Genomic DNA, 17,307 nt, shown 5'->3' with positions numbered 1-17,307 from the left:
CTTCTGTTTCTTTTCTGGGTATAGTAATTCCATTCTTGAAGTCTGTTTAGCTCTGTTGTAGGCTTTCCTTAGCGTTCTCTGGCTGTATCCGCGATCTCTAAATCTGCGTCTCAATTCCTGCGCCTGAAGTTCAAAAGATTCGTCAGTCGAGCAAATTCTCCTCATGCGCAGATATTGTCCAGTGGGAACTGCCGTGATGGTTTGTGGTGGGTGGGATGATGAAGCATGCAGCAAAGCGTTCACTGCCGTTTCCTTTCTATATACATCAGAGTGGAGGTATCCAAATTCGTCCTTTTCTAGAAGAACATCCAAAAAGTCCACTTTATTCATGTCATATTTGTAAGTGAGTTTGATGTTCATCTTATTATCATTTAGTTGGTGAATAAATGCATCCAACTCCTGGGCGGTGCCCCTCCAGATGACCAGGATGTCCCCAAAGACAAATGCATTGTGACGAAGGACGAATTCCAACAAACACAGGATGAGTTCCTTCATACCTCCATCTAAAATTGTGGTGTCAAGAAAGAATTGTACGGCTTTTAGGCCATCAGAGTGTTTTATACTTGTGTACAGCGACTCTACATCTAAAGTTACAAGGATCATATCCTCATCCATATGGATACCTTCAATCCTTTGTAATAAATCTGAAGTGTCTCGGACATAGGAAGGTAGACATTCTACTATGTCTTTTAAGTAGTAGTCAACAAATTTACCAATTTTTTCTGTCAGCCCCCCGTTGCCTGAAATAATTGGGCGTCCGGGTGGGTTGACAGAATTCGTCCTTCGTCACAATGCATTTGTCTTTGGGGACTCCTTCTTCCTACAGCTCCAGGGAACGGCTATGGGGGCGGCTTGCGCCCCCTCGTATGCCAATTTGTTCCTGGGGCTGTGGGAGAGGGATCTCCTCATGGGTGACCGGGATGTCGGAATGGACCGTGTCGTTTTTTGGGCACGGTACATTGACGACATCCTGGTCATCTGGAGGGGCACCGCCCAGGAGTTGGATGCATTTATTCACCAACTAAATGATAATAAGATGAACATCAAACTCACTTACAAATATGACATGAATAAAGTGGACTTTTTGGATGTTCTTCTAGAAAAGGACGAATTTGGATACCTCCACTCTGATGTATATAGAAAGGAAACGGCAGTGAACGCTTTGCTGCATGCTTCATCATCCCATCACGGCAGTTCCCACTGGACAATATCTGCGCATGAGGAGAATTTGCTCGACTGACGAATCTTTTGAACTTCAGGCGCAGGAATTGAGACGCAGATTTAGAGATCGCGGATACAGCCAGAGAACGCTAAGGAAAGCCTACAACAGAGCTAAACAGACTTCAAGAATGGAATTACTATACCCAGAAAAGAAACAGAAGGAGGACTGCAAGGTAAGATTCATTACTGATTATCACTCACAATGGAAACAAATGAAAGAAGTATTGGAACGGTTTTGGCCCCTTTTGAGATCCGACCCTGTCCTGCAGAAATATATCCCAGAACATCCGGGCATAGCAGCACGTAGATCTAAAAATCTTAAAGATCTGCTAGTTAAAAGCCATTATGTAAAAAGGAATGGACACACCTTTCTGAACACCAAGGGCCCCAAATGGGGGTGCAAACCATGTGGTCGGTGTGTGGCATGCCCCAATATTATACAAACCGATTCTTTCAAAAATTCAAATGGATCTCGCACATTTAAGATCACGCACACAATCACCTGCAATACCAAAACTGTAATTTACCATGCCTCATGCCCGTGCGATTTAATCTATGTGGGTCTGACCACTAGAGAACTTAAAGTAAGAGTTCGGGAACATGTACGTGATATCACAGCAGCAAAGGACCCTGATTTTTGTACGGACGGACTCCCGATAGCAAAACACTTTAGAGAGAAACATGGGTGTAATCCAAAACACCTCCGTGTTTGTGGCATTGATCATGTCAAAAATAATATCAGAGGTGGCCCGGTAGCGCAAAAACTGGCGCAATGTGAAACCAGATGGATCTGGACCTTGAAAACTTTAAGTCCATTTGGCCTGAATGAGACCCTGAGCTATGCACCCTTCCTCTGACCCCCGACCCGGTCCACACTGGGTTTTTAAATTGTATATAAAGAACTCTTTTTAAACGTCTATGTTGAATGGTATGTCACTAATTTCATGTTATTGTTTTCCGTCACTAGCAGGTTCATTGTGAGACCATACTATGAAAATAGGAGTGTTTGGATCCAAAGGAAATTAATTATACCATTTTCTACCCTCAATTTCCAACAAGGACATATGGACCAGCGATCATCGGATAGGGGAAGAAACTTCCTTGACCCAATTTTGGGTCTAAAAATGCCCTAGATATTTTTATCGTTCCTCTCCCTGTTGGTCATCCCATACACTTTGATATTTTTCTCTTTTTGTCTTCTTTCTTTTTACTTCTTACGGTAAACATGACTTCTTACAAAATCCACTATTTTGGTGGATATTCCTCACATATATCCCTTTTTCTTTTCACCTCTTACTGTAAACATGACTTCTTATAAGATCCACTATTTTGGTGGATATTCCTCACATTCACATCACCTTAAGACACCATATAAAATAAGCCTCTGTACACTTTGTTTTATAAATTGTTTTATAAGTTTTATTTCACCATTTTTGCTTTATTTGTGTCACTACTTCTTAATTTTTTGCAGCAACATGGATTATATGCATTATGATGTAATATATATCCTTCTCTGACACTTACCTCTGTGTAGCACATTGCTCTGAGTAGCAGAGCAATGGGCTGCACTTTCTCACATTAAATTCGGTGTATTTAATATATACACATGTGTGTCATAGTCACTGTTGCACCTTATCACATTCATATTTTTATATCATGCAGTATATGCACTTTTGGATAACATCATGCACTTTATATCTCTTAAAAGAAATGTCATGGATTTCGTATGAATTAAGACAACTTGGGCATTTCCCTCGATTGAATTTATTGGTAAAAATAAGAAATATTTATTTATATTAAGATTAGAAGGATAGGCATATATGTTCAAAAGTAAAGCGTCACTACCCTTTTCTCCCCCCTTGTGTAAATACATTGGATCCTTTTCTAGTAGTATGGTGATCACCATACCTGTCAAAATTCCGATCGGCAGCGCACACGCTCGGTGGTGGACGCCCCCGATCACCTGATCCAGCGCCCGCATCACGTGTCCTGCCGTGACGTCACCATCACGCAGCGGGTCACGTGTTCTGGGCGGGATGCGGGTGGGGGAGCTGTCCCTCCCGGATGGAGTGCGCTCAATAACGTGGACCGGAAATGACATCTTTTGACAGGTATGGAGGCGTTTTGGCCTCTTCACCATTGGTTACTGCTTCTTTTAAAAACCCGGGTATTTTTGCCACACATTACCCCCAGACGAAGGCTAGCGCCGAAACGCGCGTCGGGGCAATTTGTGTCAGACGGCAGAGAATCTCTTACAATGGGTATGTGCAATATTACTATCATGTAATTTTGATGATAAATGTTTCGATCTATGTGTCCAAGATATGTCCAGTTGATGTGTAAGCACTATGCTGTGGAAGTTATATATTTTATAGACACCGCTGTCCCTGGACTCATAGGTCATCCCCCTAAAATCAATTCTTAGGAGGGCAGCACCTATCCTTACCCATCACCCTGCAATATTTGTCTGATTATATGTAGTGTCCTTGTCCTCCCCCTTTCTTGTGATCAGCTTGTCTTTCTGTTTTTAATCAGTGTACCATGTGAATTTCTAATAAAGATTCAATTATATATTTTGTACTTTTTGGTTGGAATGGCTTTTTTCTGGTAGGTTTTTGCATTCATTCAAGCCAACCACATTTTAATTGAGCTAACACTAGAAGTGGGGACTTCAAATATATACATATTGAAGTTATATGTCATTGCACTAGCCCCCTCTCCCACTTCATATTTATGTATGTAGCTGCGCTATCAGTACTAGTTGTCATAAGAATCAAGATTAACAATAAAGCTTCGTTACAGATACCTTTGATAACTGTTATAGTTGTTTATTGTAGCCTAGGACTAAAGTACAATAAATTACCAATATCCAGTGGTCCGTTTGTAACTAGGGGTCGTATGTAAGTCGAGTGTTCTTAAGTAGGGGACCGCCTGTACATGTCATAAAATGTGCCACAGAACCACCATTGTATGTCCAAGTGCTGGACTTCCTTTAAGTAGAGTTAACTCTCATGCATACTACATAGTAATAGCTAACTATTTATTTTCAAAATTAATGCCTGTACAATTTGGTAAGTGTATTTCTGCAAGTGGTTTTTAGCAGCTGGAACATAAAACTGTATAATCAGGTCTATTTTAGAATATTGGTGGTTCTAGTGTAAATAATACAAAAGTAGGCCCTAGAGTCCTATTGAGAGTGTAAGATTAGTAGACGTATTCTTCTGTGCCCATACATACAAAATAGGAATAGTAGAACTGTGCTGATACATGCAGAATAAGAGTAACCATGTTGTTCTGTGCCCACATATTTAGGAAAGGGGAAGCAATACTTTGTCCATTTATGTAACAAAGAAATACTACTGATATACAGGATAAAAGGAGTAGCACTGTGTTATTCTATTCCTGTTAATAATGGTACACCATTATATACAGGAATAGAATTGTGATGGCATTGATCTGAGCGTGGGGTTCGGGCCCAGATTCAGGTCGGAACCCCAACCCAAATTTCTATGGGTCAGCTCATTACTACTTGTCATATCAGCTATAAAAATGTCAATTGATGCGTATTATATTATTGATAACTATACTTATAGACTATGCTTGAGGAATGTGATAGACACAATTTCTATAAAGATCACATCTTTTTGAATTTTGGGCCATTGGAGTTCTGCCCGCTTTTTACAACTTCTACTTGCTTGAAGTCCCTGCCAGGATCTATGGGGGCACTGCACCCTTTATGCTGTGCAGACTTGGACTTTACTGATATTTATACTTGCATACTAACTATAAAGTACAAAGATATTTTAGCTCTTTTTTTTCAACTTTCTAAGGTTTTTTTCTTGAATAAAGTGTTAAACATCTGTTTGATCAGAAAAAAATATAGTAATATTTTCATAGTTTTTAATAGTGTTCTTGTCAAGAATAGAAGTCAGGGTCATACTGCTGGTTTGATATATTTGTTACTGTTAAAAACTCAAAAACTATCAAAAAGAGATTTGAAAAGAAAAGAATTAAGGGTCACATTTGTTTTCTTCGTATGCTTTGCCTCAGGCTTTAAGTGGTGAAAAAGTCATAGGCCAATAAAGTCCAATAATTAAAGAGCCTATGACTTGGTACCAGTTCCATTTCCTTAGAGCGTGTCTTCAGAACATACTTTAGAATGAACCATCAAGCCTATCAAAATGCACATATAGCTGCGAGGTGTTACAGATGACCTGCAGAAGGGAGGCAGCCTGAGCATGTGGTGCATGATCTGTTTAGTGCTCTTAAAATGATAAGGTCTTATGATTCTATATTTGTTCTCAGCAGATTGCCTGTAATGAAGTCAAGAAGCTTGTGGCTGTTTATGCTGCTGCTCTGGGTCTTTCTGTCGGCCACATGGGGATGGATGGATTCAGATGGGAGCAGAAGGTTAAATTCCGCTACGGGGAGGTTGCAACTGGAGGTAAATCATCTATTGAAATGCACTTCACCCCGGGCTCATATAATGCGCCTTCTTTTATTTTCTGTTAACTGAAGTGCTGTTTTTCTCTCTGTGAAGCAAACTTGACTTTTTGAAAGATATTTGTCAGGCAGACACTTGATTAATTCATGTTGACAGCGGATCATGTTTAGAAAAGAATTTGTGATACTTGACAAAACTGTAGTGACATTTACCTGACAGAGAATAACATTGAGGTTATTTACCAAAAGAGCAAGGAAAAAGAGCAAACTTGAAATAGATTAAACCTTAAATTACATTGCAATATAATGTCAATATTATTTATATTATCATCATCATGTTTTTGTGGTTGATATCACTATTATGTGAAATTACATCAAGTGCAGTCCTCACTGGTGCCATGCAAATTTTTTGAAGACGTTAAGTTGAGTGGGCATAGTTGACGCTTTTTTTCCCACTGGGAAAAACAATTTAAGGGAGCTTTGTCCAACCACAAAGTTGATGTAATAAAAGGGAATACATTTCCAGACAAGACATTGCAGTGAAATACAGTAGTCATCAGGTAAGATGATAGGAATGAGATATCTGCTCTTAAGAGCTTTCAGTCTATGAGGAAGAATGGGTGGCACAGAAGGGCAAAGAAGTCTGCAGAGATTGATATCTAAATAGGGCCTCATACACATTACCCTCTGGGTTGGCTTGCCTAGTTTCAGAATAATATGACTGCTTTTTAACTCCGAGTCATGACTTTACAATGCATAACTAATGAGTATGCACTTAACTGTTTTGTGGATGAAGATTTGTTGTTGCTAAGCTGCTAGGCTGTGATCAGAAACAAAAGAGTTAGCTGTGCACATTACAGCAAGTGTTGCAGTAACAGTTCTCCTTCTGTTTTTTAATGCTTGCATGGAGTATTGGGCTGAAGAACTAGTGGAACTTTCATAACTTTAAAACCTTTAGGGTCCTTGAACAAAGGCAAGTTTAATCTGACATACTTGTCTATACGTGTGACAAAAGTACTGTAACTTGTGGCCTTTATCTTAACACCTTAACAACATGTGACATACTAGTATGCCACAGTGCTGTGAAATATATCTAAAAAGTGTCTCATGGCTTAGCCCTCTTGAAACATGCTGGGTGTTTGTTGCATTATGCAGCAAACACCCACCAGAAATACCAGAAATCACTGCTGGCCTTGAACGCTGATGGTAACCTGTTAAATGTTGTGAGTTCCACTGTCATTTTGGAGGCGTTATCACTTCCTGTGTTGTCATCTGGGACTGCCAATCCTGAGACTGTATGAGACTCCAGTTTTTGTCATTTCTGAAGCTGTATTGCAGTCTATGGTAGGAATGTACATATCCCCAAAGGTTAAAGAACCCTAGGGGAGTCGAAAATACAGTAAAAAAAAAAGTTTTTACAAAAGGTTTACATTTTTTTTAAAATCTATTAAAACCTATATAAAGGGGAGATGTAATTTAGAGTGCACAATGAAAGCCATGAAAACTGTCCCCTCAAGAAACTGGTACAAATGCCACTAGGAAGTACAATTTGCTACACAGAAAACAAGCCCCCATAAAGGACAGAAGCAAACAATAGAAACGCAGAACAGTAACAATTTACAATGTATTTAATGTTACCTGCAATATCAAATTGCATGAAATAAGTAGTCAAATAGTCACCTCAGATATACAGTATTTATATGGATTCTATATTGTTATCTATAATTTATATACACCTTCTATTGAAGGAATTCTTTGATATGTGTATATTTAAATTTACATACGGTAATGTTATTTTCTGTTTTGCAGATTTTATATGCTAAATTCCATATTAAATTATTTTCTATAGAAATTGGGTGATGTATAGGCTGACAATTTCTAATAAATGAGCTGGGAATAAACTACAAGGCTGCAGAAAGGTCATGTCTAATCTTGTTGAACCTGTTAGAATATTAACTGATGTAAAGGCAAAACTGGGATATCTCAGAAATAATCTGTGTATTTGTCTATGTGTGAAGTGAGACACTAAATTATGTGACATACATTTTAATAGCGCCAGAAATGTGAAGTGCCAGCCAATTGCAATATTAGAGTTACAGTTTACCTGTCTGCTTATCTGCTTAGATTGCAGCTTCTGGTAATAGACATGTATAATTCAGTGCAAAGTGAGAGACTTACAATTGCCATAATATGGATGTACTGTAAGAAATGTTGCCGTAAAGGTGCATTGTCATAGACTGATGAGATAATCATCTAACCTTAGATTGAAGTTAGAAAAAAGAACACATTTAATGGAAAAATGTTTTTCAATATATTTCACAACTAATTGTCATACTGTATTTCAAGTACATGACCATTTATACATACAGAATTATATTAAAAATTCTATTTTTGGAAAGGTTATCCAGAGATTTCAATGGTGAAACTTTCAGCTGACCTTTTTTAGTTTTTGGGTTTCTTTTTTATTTTTCTGCATACAGCACTGTATGATGTCTTGTTATCTGTGGGACAAATTGTTCTCCATGCAATTCTACCAAGAAACTGTAAATATTTTCCAAATATGGCACAATTAACAAAAAAATTAAGTTTTACCATTTTCTTAGGAACTTTTTGCATTCATGGCTTTCAATGTGCTCTTCAAATGACACATCTCTTTTATTCTTTGAATTGGTATAATCATGGAAAAATTTTAACATGTAGTACGGGGATTCAACACAGAAAAATTGCTTTATTCTGATTGATTGGACATTTAGGATGTGGAGATACGACATGTTAATAATTGTTATGACTTGCTTTCTGGAGAAAGGGGTATGATTTAAACATTTGTTTTTAAACATATTTTAAAGTTTTTTAACACTTCTTTATTTCTTCAGGGGGCCTGATCCCTGATCCAATAAACTATTACTGCATTACTGTATAGTGGAAATTCATAGGATTTATAAAAGACCCAGCTTCCGTCATAGGGGCACCAATCACATTTGAATGTGGCATTTAAATATTTAACCGGGTGTTAGTTACAGGAGTTTGCTTGAGCGTACACCAGCTTCTATTCAGCCTCTGGCCCCTCTCGATACCCTGTTGACAATGCTATGACATATATTTCATCATGGGCTTTAGGGGGATAAACATGCATAATTACACAAGCATCCACTATTTCATCATTTTGTTATTTTTGCTTATGGTAGAATATACAGAAAAGTAACATTATTTAGCAATTTTGGCTTTGTTCCTGAAAATATACATAAGGCCTCACATGCCATCTGGGTGAAGTATATCAATGAGTATAGTTCTCACAACAATGTTATATCTTATCATCTTACCTAAATTGTACATAGCTCCCTTGGTGATGCTGAGGCACCCCAACGCATGTTTTGCATACCCGCTTCTTCAGGGGGCATAAATTCATTATGGAGCCTAAGTTTATAAAGAGGAAATGAGTCTCACATGATAAGCTGAGTAACACCCTGTTTCTACCCTCCAGACAAAAGCCCCCCCAACCCCATGGACCTCATCACGAGATGAACATTGCCCCATATTCTGGAGTCGGTAACAGGAGTGCCACAACTCTCCTTCTATCACTACCCCACTTCTGTTCCCGAACTCACTCCACTCCTGCTCCATCCTTCAGTAAAGTTGCTGTTTATATGGTTCTTATGCACTGCAACCGTCTGGGAGAAGCTGCAGGGATCAATCACTGTGGAAAAGGCGATGTGTGCTTAAAGGGGTGTTCCCATTTCAGCAAATAAATGTTAATGTTTGAATTAAGGAAAATTGTACAATTTTGCAATATACTTTCTGTGTCAATTCCTCGTTGTTTTCTAGATCTCTGCCGCTGTCATTTTATAGGAAGCTTTATTGTTTACTTCCAGCAGACAGAAATCTGACCATGGTCACACAGGTGCACAGCTCGTTATATCACACAGCTCTGATTACTCTCTATGATACTAACAAGCTGTGCACCTGTGTGATCATGGTCAGATTTCTGTCTACTGGAAGTAAACATAGAAGATTTCTATAGAATGACAGCAAGCAGAGATCTAGAAAACCGTGAGGAATTGATACAGAAAGTATATTGAAAATTGTATAACTTTTCACAATACAAACAATAAGATTAATTTGCCAAAATGGGAACACCCTTTTAAGGTTCTTCTATTTAATCTGACTGCAGAGGGGCTTTATGATAATTCTCAATATCGCATAGGCAGTGGTCTAAGAGCCAGCATTAATATAGATAAGCTGTGCTCAGCAGCTGGTAAACATAGAGTGACATAGGAACATAGGAACATAGAGCTCCAGGCTTTGTGTAGTGGCTAGAAATAGTCAATGCAGCTTTGTAGCTTTTATTCAGATGAATAGTCTTGATCTGTGGTAACCTCTTGTGACCTGGTAACAGAGATATCTATTTCTATGTCATTCTTCTTTAATCAGCAGATGAAAACAGCTGATCTGTGGGGGTGCTGTGTTTTTGTCTCCCACCATTCTGATATGGAAAATCAATGGAATATGTTAAATGAATCTGTTATTAGCACAGATAATCAATTAAACCATCACGATCTTTACTACAGGGAACCAAACATTTTGAGGCAAAATGTGATAAATGCCATTTCTATTCACAGACAGCAAGCAAATGACTTGAAATGTAGAACAGATGAGAACTACTTTCATTTGATAATGTTGGAATGGTAGGGTGCCATTTAACTTTTAGTGTCTATCAGCAGAAATAGCTGAATGGCCCCCAACCAAGTAAAATTTCATCATTATCCTCTTGTTTTATGCTAAGTACCACTTAAAAAGCTATAGCCCAGACAATGCTGATCTTTATTCATGAAAATGATGAAAAAATATAGTAAAAAGATTTATTACGTTTCTTTGGAAAGCTGTATTTTATTGTAACTAATAATTTCTGAAATATGTTTTCTGCCTTAAGAATTTATACATGCACAGCGGAAGTGCTCTAAAATAAGAATCCTGATGGAATTGCTTTGAAAACTGTGGTGAATTTAAAGCTTTTTAAATATATTCAGAATGAGGCAAAAATAAACAATGCATAAATGTTGAGTCAGTAGCTAATGCTAAAATGAAAAATGACTGCTGGTGGCTGAGTCCCTGGCTGTTGGATACAGCATTTTGCCAGCTGTATGTTTGCCCTACATATTACAGCGACTTTTGCTAGTTTTTCATCAGTAATGAAACACAGCTTGATCTTTAAACAGGCCGGTGTAATTGCAAACAAATGTTGTAGTAAACATCCCCCTTAACTGTGTGTTATCAATATTTTTCTCTTCCCGTAGAGAATCCAATGATGAGTCCATTCAGGATAAACTGTACTGACAATAAAAAATAAGGGAATGCTATCTGCAATTATTTCTAAAATATTTAGTCCAAATTACATTAGAGACAACATGAAAGTCTTGCACTATTTCCTCACAAGTCAAGCAGTAGCATGACCCTTGTATCTGAACTTGTAATTGTATCTCTCCAGCCGCTCAGCAGTAATTAATTATTCTGTATAAGTCTTTTTTTATGAGACCAACCAGTCTTTCCCAAGTGACTACTACAGTAATCTGTAAGTGATAAAAAAAACAAGACATTGGGAGAAATGTCAATGTCAGAAAAATATTGTACAAATATTCCCATTAACCACATTTACTATAGGGTGAGGCTCAATGGAAAGGGGTATGGTTGTCATAGAAATATATGGCACATGGGCATCAAAATTTTGTAAGAAATTATTGGGGTACACTAAGACAAATCAATAAATTCTATGTTAATAATTCTATGATAAAACTGTCTGTAGAGGTGACCAATTTTTCAGGTCAAGTTGGTTGACCTAAATGTGTAGTGGGAGATTTATTGGGGCTTTTTATCAGAAGTACTGAAATAGCCGAAATTTCTTGCATAGTGCAAGAAATTGTGATTATTCCGGCAACTAAGCTACCTTTACTGAATGTGGGACTAAAGGGAAGGCAAAGGGGTACAGCCACCAGATCAAACTCAGCACAGAAAGGCTGGTGTATACATCTTAAGGTCTAAGCCAAATGATGTATTCTCTGTGGTGGTGAGGGACTGGGCTTAATCATACGCTGGCCTCCATATGATTAATCTACCCCATAGAGTTTAAACAGTATTAGTCAGTGCACTAAAGATAATGGGGAACATTTACTTACCAGGTCACTCGAGTTGACTGAAAGTGCATTGTTTGTCTGTAATGCAGCGTTCGGCGATTCACTAAGATCCTCTGCCAGAAATCACAAATGTGACACTTACCAGGATTATAGCCCTGCAGCTATATATATTTTTTCCTTTTTCTTCCTTTCTCGTCGATATCTGTGATATTTCTTACCAGTAGGATTTTCATTTAGGCATCGGTTATAATGTTAGTTACACTTTTTTCACTTATTCACTTATGTATATAATAACGCTCTTCGTCGGCTGGAGCTTGGTTCATTTATCTATAATGTCTGATGTACATACTCGTTGGATAACCTTTATATATTTCGCTTTAGACCAAACCATGATTATCGCCGCTTTGTTATTTGTTATCTACTTTTTATTATTTTTCATTTTTTGCTCTACTCTGTATTAGGATACCAAAATATACTAACTCATGTAGATGCTACATTCTAATTTGATGGTGATCCCCCTTTTTTGAGACCCTCGCATTATTCCTGCGCCGTTAGAGATGGTGAAACGCAGATCTTACCTGCTACACTGGCCATTTCCGGCCTTTTGGAACGCATTACCTTCTTTCCGGTTCGGGAGGCATAATCCGGAAGGCGCGTCACCGGATGTGACGTTACGATAGGGCGGAAGTGGGCTGTGCCGCGGCGGAGTGTTCAGGGTACATAAGCATATCACTTGCTCAGTGCTGACATCCCCTGACGAAGCCCGCCGAGTCGGGCGATACGCGTGGGGCATCCCTCTCTCCCCAGATCGCACCTTTATAATTGGTAATGTAACTTTGCACTTTATGTATTTATTTGCTGCTATTGGACCTTGGTATACACTGATTGTATAATATATATTTTTTGATATATATTTTTTGATATTTCCAACTATTTTCCTTGGTCCTAGTTTACATCTGTGTGCACTTTTTACAACTTTTTGCTTATGTATTGTATTCTTTACGGTTTGTATACAGTTTATGCATGAGGTTGCTCTGGGGAGCTTTTGTGATATGCACCCAATCCCTTTGTTTTTGGGTTTTTAAGTATGTTTTAAATGTTATACTAATAAAGTTTATATTGTGTCATCTATACGCATCTCGTTTTTCTCTCACATGATTCTAATATTTTCTAGATGTGTGATGAAACCCTCTTATCTTTGAGTATTGTCACCCCACTATTTCCAAAGAAACGAGAAATCACAAATGTGTCACTTCCTCGCTCAGGTCCGTCAGAGTTCACCATCTTTTTTGTGGTGTATCTTTAACATAGGGCATGCAACACGATTTGAAAGTAAAATGCGGTCCGAATCAGACGGACTGTCCAACGGCATGCCCCATAAAGAGGTGTAAAGCCCTTAGTAAATGTTCTCCAATGTTCTTACACTAATAATCTCACACATTGTATTCCTCACCTCATGAATTATGATCCCAAGGACAGAGGAATAAATTGAAGCCTCAGTGAAAAATTTGTAGTAAGCCCCAGCTATAATGTATCATTTATTGGACAGGTCTCTTTGTATGTGAGAAACCTTTTGGGTCTTTAAAGCTTATAGGCCTTCATGTAACCCTACCCCCTGAACCCCTTTTGTCTGCAGAAACTTAATCTTTTATTGGTGGCCTAAATTTCAATACATTGTCAAAAATAGTCATGGGGAGGTATGGGGTGAAATCATTGTTTCAAATATTTCAGCCACAGTTGGATTTCACATTTTTGATGTGATTTCTGAGTTTGAGTTCATCATAATATACAAGTGATGATTGTGACAACCTTTCCTTATCTATATAAAACCAAGAGATTGAGGAAACTGCAGTACAGGCTGGAGGTTCCCTGCCCTATTAAGCAGAATAACATTGAATGCATATTATAATTAGTTAAAGCATATTTTGAATGATGTCTACATAATATTTTAAGACATGAATTAAAACAGTTGTTAAATGGCATCCACAGCATCTAATACTGCTGCAGTTAGTCGCGTGAACCTTTTGATCTTGAGAGCACTGATATGCTGAGCACAGCTGAGACTCCTGAAACGCTTTGATATAATTACCATCACATGAATAAAGATGTTCTGAGTGTAATACTCTGTATGAAATAATGTAAAAGACATCTGATTACTGTAATTTCTAATGAATGTAGATTACTTACACATTAAAGTTCTATGACACAGTTCCATACCATATCATTTATTCTAGCTGTATCTCCGGTCTTTTTAACCAAACAAAAATTGAAAATAATTTGTAATTAAACCTTGGTGATCAAGAAACATAGACAATTTTTCATAAGGAGATGTGGTCTTATAATCTAATCTAAAGACATTTTATACAAATCATGAAGGGTTTGTTATCATTTAGGAGCTCAATCCACCTTACCACCTGAAAATTTGTATGTATTCCTTACATGAGGTTACATTAAGCTATGAGTAAAAAAAAAAAGAGTTAAAATAATAAAAATTAAGTTTTTAAAAAATATAACCATACAATTTAACCTACTTTTATCTAGCAATTAAAATAAAGCTTTCCCTGTATGGTTGCTATTAAATTTAAAATAATTATACCATAAGGTAAGCACCATTACAAACAAAGAAATAATAATATACTAGATTTTACCACCCAAATAAAATTTTTAATAATCGAGATTGACTTGATAAAAATTACCTGTTTCATAGTTTCATAGTTTCTACGGTTGAAAAAAGACACTTGTCCATCAAGTTCAACCAAGGAAGGGAAGGGATTGGATGAGGAAGGGATTTAGGGGAAACAATTCTATATAACATAACCATCAATGTTTCCAAACTTTGGAAATATAAAAAGCTATTACTTTCAGAATACTGGGATACAAAAATATTTTATTCTTCACATGTTTACACAAAACAAAAACTGTATAAATTAGGTATCTCTGTAATTCTTCTAATTAGGAATAAAGGTTATGTGTCGTTTTTGCTCTAAAATGAATGGCATAACAACAATACATAAATGGGGCAACAAAAATTTTACCACATTTGGAATTTTATTTCCACCATTACAATATATTGTACATAATATTACAGGGAACCATTGTTCTCGTCAAGAACAAGTCTTCATACAGCTCATGCAAAAATGGAAAAATAGCTTTGAAAGTTATGCTTTACAATAAGGTGCAAAAAAACATGAAATCTAATTACCATAAATAAGCAGATACAAAAAGGTATTTTCACTTTAAAAGACTGGTTACCACTACCACAGACATTTTACTTCCACTTTTCGTGTAAATACTTTTACCGTACTTCCTACAAAATAATATATGTAGGACTTTGGGTCTCGCATTGGGGTAGTTGGATATGAGGTGCAATTAGAGGTCAATTAGACTATTGGGCCACAAAATTTAATAGAAGGGCCACACAATTTTTCTTCTTTATTCAGTGCAACAGCCTTAAGACAGGGAGAATAAACAGGACATACACTGCTGGTGAGAGACTGTATACAAGGATAAGAAATTAAACTTGAATTCTGAATCAGACATTAAGCAGATTCACACATTCTGGTTTACAATAGAGGCTATGGGGGGAATTTATCATTACAATTTGTCTTTGACTTGTTTGTCTATGTTCAATTTCATTTTTGTTTTATCTGAATTCATCAAGTGAGTCTTTGTATGTTGTTGTATTTGTTTTTTGTCTAATAATACTGGTTTTTATGCGTTTGTCGCAAAATGTTCTTTTTTTTTTGGCACACATGTCCCTTGATGTCTTGATAAATTTGCTAGTGGTTTTTGTCCTATTTCTATGTCAGAAGGTGACTGGAGTCATTTTGCACCAAAACATGCACCTAAACAAACATTTGCACCAAATCGCAAAAAACTTGTCTACGCAAATAATGAATTTGGCACAAGTAGGTAATGACTTTGTTCTGTCCTATGCTCATTTGGCATAATAGAAAGTCGCAAAACAGCATTTGTAGCATAACTGCGCCAAAAGAATGTCATAAATTGCCCCCAATGATTCAGATGATCCTTCTTTTCAATATTGTTCCTCCACAGGGAACTAAAAGATACAATAAACCTCTTTGACTTCAATTGGGTCTTGCTGCTAAGACCTTAATCCTGTTACACTGAGTACCCACACAGCCCTCTTCTCCAGCCCATTGGGTAAATATAGTGTCACCAGTTAGAGAAAATCAGTTCTATTTGCCTGAAAGGACCTTACAAGCATTTAAATGCCTGTATGGGGATTCTCCACACAATCAGGACCCCTTCACAATGCAGGGGTGCCCATCGTGGAGGGAATCCCCATGCAGGCATCTAAATGTTGCTCTGTCATTGACACATTTAACGGGTTAACATGGGTGTTACACAAGGATGTCACCTGTGAGTTGTAGCTGTTCCCTGATGCCGGTTCAGCTTCAATGATGAGCTGAACTGACATCAGCTTTGTGACATACATGTACTACTACGCGTGTAGTACTTGCACATCAATGATCATCAATTGGTTAAACCTAAATGACCTTATCAAAACTGATATGGCAGACCATTTTACAGGAGGTAAACATATTTATTAATAATTTGTGATTTGCATTTTTAATACATTGAGATTAAAATTAGGCTAAATAAATTCAAAATAAATTGTGTTTTGGATAAAGAATACATGCAAAGGGATGATTATTTATATATGTAGATTGCTTCGTTAAATACTTTATGCACCTGCTCATGGAGATGATTTAGTGTTTGCTTGAAAAACATAGCAGAAGTTGACAAAAACTGATAGGGGTACAATTCATATTGTATTGTAAAATATTAGAGAGGTATTTCCAAAATGAGAACAATGTTTTGTTTTCCAGAACAAAGCATCTGGTAAACGGGTTCAGGTATTTAAAGGAAACCTATCATCAGGAATACACTAGCTGAGGTTAGATTCCTTTCTCTCTTTTAAGCCATACAATGTCTTTATATAATCTTTCCGTCCCCACTAACTAAATAAAAAATTCATTTTTCATTTGTGTAAATAAACTCCAAGGACTACTGAGGCATGAAGTAGCCACAGTGCTCTTTGGGTCAGAGCCCATACATGTTGTGAGACACTGAAGGGGTTAACCGTGGATGGGCGGTATGTTTCCTCTGGGTTTTCCTACTATGCTGAGTGCTGAGTTTGTGGAGGTAGCAGCCTAATCAGGCTGCATAAAGCTGCTGAGTAGTGCTGAGAGCATTGTCTCTCTGAAAGGAGGCTGGAGAGCACTCAGCCCTGACCCCTGTGCCTGGAGCAGCGACATCTTTTATGTTTCAGTGGTGAGTTAGAGAAACTCTGTTTAGTTAGCACCCAGACGGGTAGGATATTGTTTGTTTTGATGCCTGAATGTGAAGGCTGTTTTATTTTGTTCCTGCTGTGGAAATAAATGCAGGCAAGACCTGTTTTGGACTGTACCTTGGTGTCACTGTCTTGGACTGCATCACAAAACCCCGCTACCTCAGACTCTACTGGCCCAAATCTCCCATATAGTGAGATAAC

General features: G+C 37.5%; 1 protein-coding gene across 2 annotated transcripts in view; it reads left to right on the top strand.

Annotated features, from left to right (window-relative positions):
- Window positions 1-17,307, top strand: part of FSTL4 (follistatin like 4) — a 590,275-nt gene that overhangs the window by 11,607 nt on the left and 561,361 nt on the right. Inside the window, exon 2 of one of the 2 annotated variants that reach the window (XM_072145816.1) lies at window positions 5,530-5,665. In XM_072145816.1, the coding sequence (XP_072001917.1) occupies window positions 5,540-5,665 (126 nt within the window). In that variant the 5' untranslated portion in view covers window positions 5,530-5,539. Of the gene's footprint in view, window positions 1-5,526; window positions 5,666-17,307 lie in introns of both variants that reach the window. The other variant, XM_072145815.1, reaches the window with a different exon arrangement.

This window comes from Engystomops pustulosus, chromosome 4 (genome assembly GCF_040894005.1).
Source record: "Engystomops pustulosus chromosome 4, aEngPut4.maternal, whole genome shotgun sequence".
NCBI lineage: Eukaryota > Metazoa > Chordata > Amphibia > Anura > Leptodactylidae > Engystomops > Engystomops pustulosus.
Note: the sequence above shows the minus strand (reverse complement) of the source record. Positions and strands in the feature narration are given on the sequence as shown.